This window comes from Morus notabilis, unplaced genomic scaffold (assembly GCF_000414095.1).
Source record: "Morus notabilis unplaced genomic scaffold, ASM41409v2 Scaffold2156, whole genome shotgun sequence".
Lineage (NCBI taxonomy): Eukaryota > Viridiplantae > Streptophyta > Magnoliopsida > Rosales > Moraceae > Morus > Morus notabilis.
Window position 1 is genome coordinate 71,887 of NW_010361648.1, and position 3,630 is coordinate 75,516.

The window sequence follows — 3,630 nt, forward strand, 5'->3', positions numbered from 1 at the left end:
GAGCTTGAAATCATCAATCGGACTTATTCACTCGATGATTTTTCTGGAATTATGAAGTTGCTATGAAGAATCTTTTCAGTAGTCTTATTTACTGAGTACTACTCGTCTTCAAATTATAATTTTTCTGGAATTATGACGTTGCTGTGAGGAATCTTTTCAGTAGTCTTATTTACTGAGTACTACTCGTCTTCAAATTATGCGGCTAACTCTCTTCTTCGACTGACAGTGTACTTTCTCTTAAAAGCTTTAAATTCTTCTTCTACAAAATAATAATTGGTTGAACTTCTTTTAACCCTACAAATCTACAAATGTCTTCTCCCAAGGCAACTACTTCTAATCCTAAAGAATGACAATCAGAACTGCTTAAAAAATTATGCGTCAAAACCAAATAAATCTACGGAATGAATGAGCTTGAGTCGTATTTATACAACTTATAATCCTTATTTACCAACATAAATATCGTTTATTTTAGTTTTTTAATTTTGCACTTCTGGAAGCTTTGCAAAATTCCTATTTCCGAAGAGGATAATTTCTTAATATTTTACCCTTCAAGCATAAATATCTTCACAATACCAACAACAGCCATAAAATCCTCCTGCCCAAAGTTTTGAAAAAAGAAAAGGGTCAAGAAAGCAAAAAGAAAAAAAGAAAAAAAAAAGTAGAGAGAGAGACTTAGAGAGAGAAAGGAACCAGCCAGCCATGGGAGTGGTGATCATCGACGGCACAACAGTCCGGGACTTCGCGAACAACGAGGAGGAGTTCAACAAGCGCGTGGACTCCCAATTCGCCTCTCTCGACCTCAACAACGACGGCGTCCTCTCCCGCTCCGAGCTCCGCACGGCCTTCCAGTCGATGCGCCTGATCGAGACCCACTTCGGCCTCGACGTCGCCACCCCAAACGACGAGCTCGCCCGCCTCTACGACACCATCTTCGACTCCTTCGACGGCGACCGCAGCGGCGCCGTTGACCCCGCCGAGTTCCGCGCCGAGATAAGGAACATCCTCCTCGCCATCGCCGACGGGCTCGGGTCGTCGCCGATCCAGATGATTCTGGAGGACGATGATCCTAGCTTCCTGAAGCAAGCTGCGGATCTAGAAGCGTCGAAGCTGGCGTCTAAGGATGAGCCGTCGGAGAAGAAGGCGTGATTTGGTGGTTTGCCTGTTAAGTGTTTGTTGAAATGCGTCAATGAATAATAAATTTGTAAGCTTTCTTTCTAACTCTTGAAAATGTATTTTGTGGCTAGTATATTGAAGTTCCTGTGTTATTTCTGCTGGAGTCTTTTTTTATTTATTTATGGTTTTTGTGAAAATGTCACTGAAAACAAACTTGTAAGCTTTCTTTGTACTTTTGAAATACGTTATTTGTGGCTAGTATATATTGATAAATATGTAATCTTTGAAACTTCTGAATTTGGTACGTGTTGTGGCAAATATCTTGAAATTTCTCTTACAGAAATTTTAATTTTTTTTAAAAAAAATTGATAAATGAGATGGGGTTTTGAGTCCTCGGTTCAAGTCTCTTTTTTCTTTTTTCTCTTTTTTTTTGTTTTTTGTTTTTTGTTTTTTTTGGGCCCTAAATCAAGGGTTAATATGTAGGAAATATAGTGAAATTTTGTGGTAATTAAAATGTTTAGATTTATGCTATATTTAGTTCCCTGATTTATGTGATTTTATATAAAAAAAATTTATTATAATAAATGTAACTGTTTTTAAATAATTTTTACTGTAATAAAATTTAAATTGATTAAATAAACAGATATTTAATATTAAAAATCAATTCAGCCAAAGAGTGCTGGCGTCTGATTGAATTTTCACAGTGAGGCTTGTTTGTTTCACTCGCTCTTTTTAACTTAAACTTTTAATTCGAATGAGCATTAAAAAAATCTGAAACATAAGGAACGTTAATAAGGCTGTTACAAATGATTGCTGACATTTGAAACGACATTTTAAATCTGTGTCAAGAGAGTTGTTAAAACTAAAAACATTTTTTTATTGTGATTTTCTCTGTAGCTGTTTTCCAATTTGGATGAGTGAGAAACCGTCATCATAGCAGGATTTTCAGAGAATATACATCCCTTTACCCTAATTCAGTTTTCTTTCAATTCCTCCAATCAAAGTCTTAAAATATGTTTTGCTAATCCTCTCAGTACTTCTATCTCTAGTTCTATTTTTTTCTTCCTGCTAAACAAGGCCTAAATCTGTGAAAGCAGGCCCCATTGCCTTTGCAATCAAATAGATGGCCTGGTCCGATCTGCTTTATTCTCGGCTTGGGTCGGCCCATCCCTTACGAGTAGGTGCTAGGCTCGGTAGCTCGCGTGAGCTGGATCGGCCTGGCCTGCATTTTATATTAGAAAATGGGTAATTTTAACAAATTCTCCTTAGAATGGTACTATTAAGGATATTTAGATCTCAAAATTAGTCTATTGAATTTTGTCTTTTTAAAGTAAGTAATTTGACAGTCTAATTCGAACAGAGTTACGGAAAAAAATGAAATTCATATAGCCGATCCCAATTAAGATGGGATTAAAGTTTGTTGTTATTGTTGTTGTGTTGTTGTGGAGTAAGTAATTTGACAGATCTCACCAACGGTGGGTCTCCGGTCGCTGGTGGTGGGAGTAATTTAACAGATTATTGTCTAAAATAAAGTCAAATTTTAATTTACTTTTAAATTTGATTGGAAAACTTGTTAAACAAGTAAACCGATAACTTAGAGACCAAGCAACTGAATCTCAATGGAATTCTCCATGTGCTACATGCCCCCTACAACTCCATGGGTTTGGGTGTGTGGCCTCTTGTGGTCCTATCACAGTGTGTTTCAAAATTAATTTAACTAAATAATCACTTTTTTATTTCGAGTGATATTAAATTCTAATAATTCACATTGTCTTGTACATATTACGAGGATGACTCGGGGACTCATTGACCTATAATTCTAAGCTCCAATAAAATTAATTAATTAAACTCTTTAATTAATTAATTAATTCTATTAATTTCAAAAGTTATTTCACTAAAAATTTAGAATTTCATTTTTAAAATTATGGACATAATTTACTTCTAAGAACTTAAAGTATCCATTTGATATAATTATTACATATAGATCAATCCTCCATAAATAATTGATAATTAAAGCAAGGTGAAATTCATTAACCTCTCTAATTACATCTTTATCCTTAAATATCATTGATTATCTAATGAATAGTGATTTATAAAACAAATTCACGAATCGAACCTCCTAGTAATCCAAATATCGAATAAACCTTCAAGAGAATTATTTATCTGCTTCTTTATCAAGAAGGAATGGATTCCATCTCGTATATTAACATTCACGGCTACCCACTTCATTATATCTCTAAGATACAAGGAAAAGGATTTAGCAATTTCGAAATCCGTACTGAGTAAGTCAAAAGACATAAATTCATAAATTGGAGTATGCTAATAACTCAGGATTAAAATCGTCATATATATGACCATCGGTAGACTCAATTCAAATTTCTATACTCAACAGAAATTATCAGAAATTCAAATCATGTCTATGTCCTAGTTCCACATAATCACATTATTCATCCAATATACCTTCATGTTAGCAGTGCAGATAACACCATTCCATTCTTAATGGGAATGCCATGTATT

General features: G+C 34.7%; 1 protein-coding gene across 1 annotated transcript; it reads left to right on the forward strand.

Annotated features, from left to right (window-relative positions):
• Positions 1–383: 383 nt before the first annotated feature.
• LOC21386235 lies at positions 384–1,268 on the forward strand. Its single transcript, XM_010100349.2, has one exon. It carries the CDS (start codon positions 700–702, stop codon positions 1,144–1,146), a length of 447 nt encoding a protein of 148 aa, XP_010098651.1. The 5' UTR covers positions 384–699; the 3' UTR covers positions 1,147–1,268.
• The last annotated feature ends 2,362 nt before the right edge of the window (positions 1,269–3,630 follow it).

What these genes read in the sequence shown, in the direction of transcription:
- LOC21386235 (XM_010100349.2), top strand. Translation starts at nt 700, where the DNA reads ATGGGAGTGGTGATCATCGACGGCACAACAGTCCGGGACTTCGCGAAC.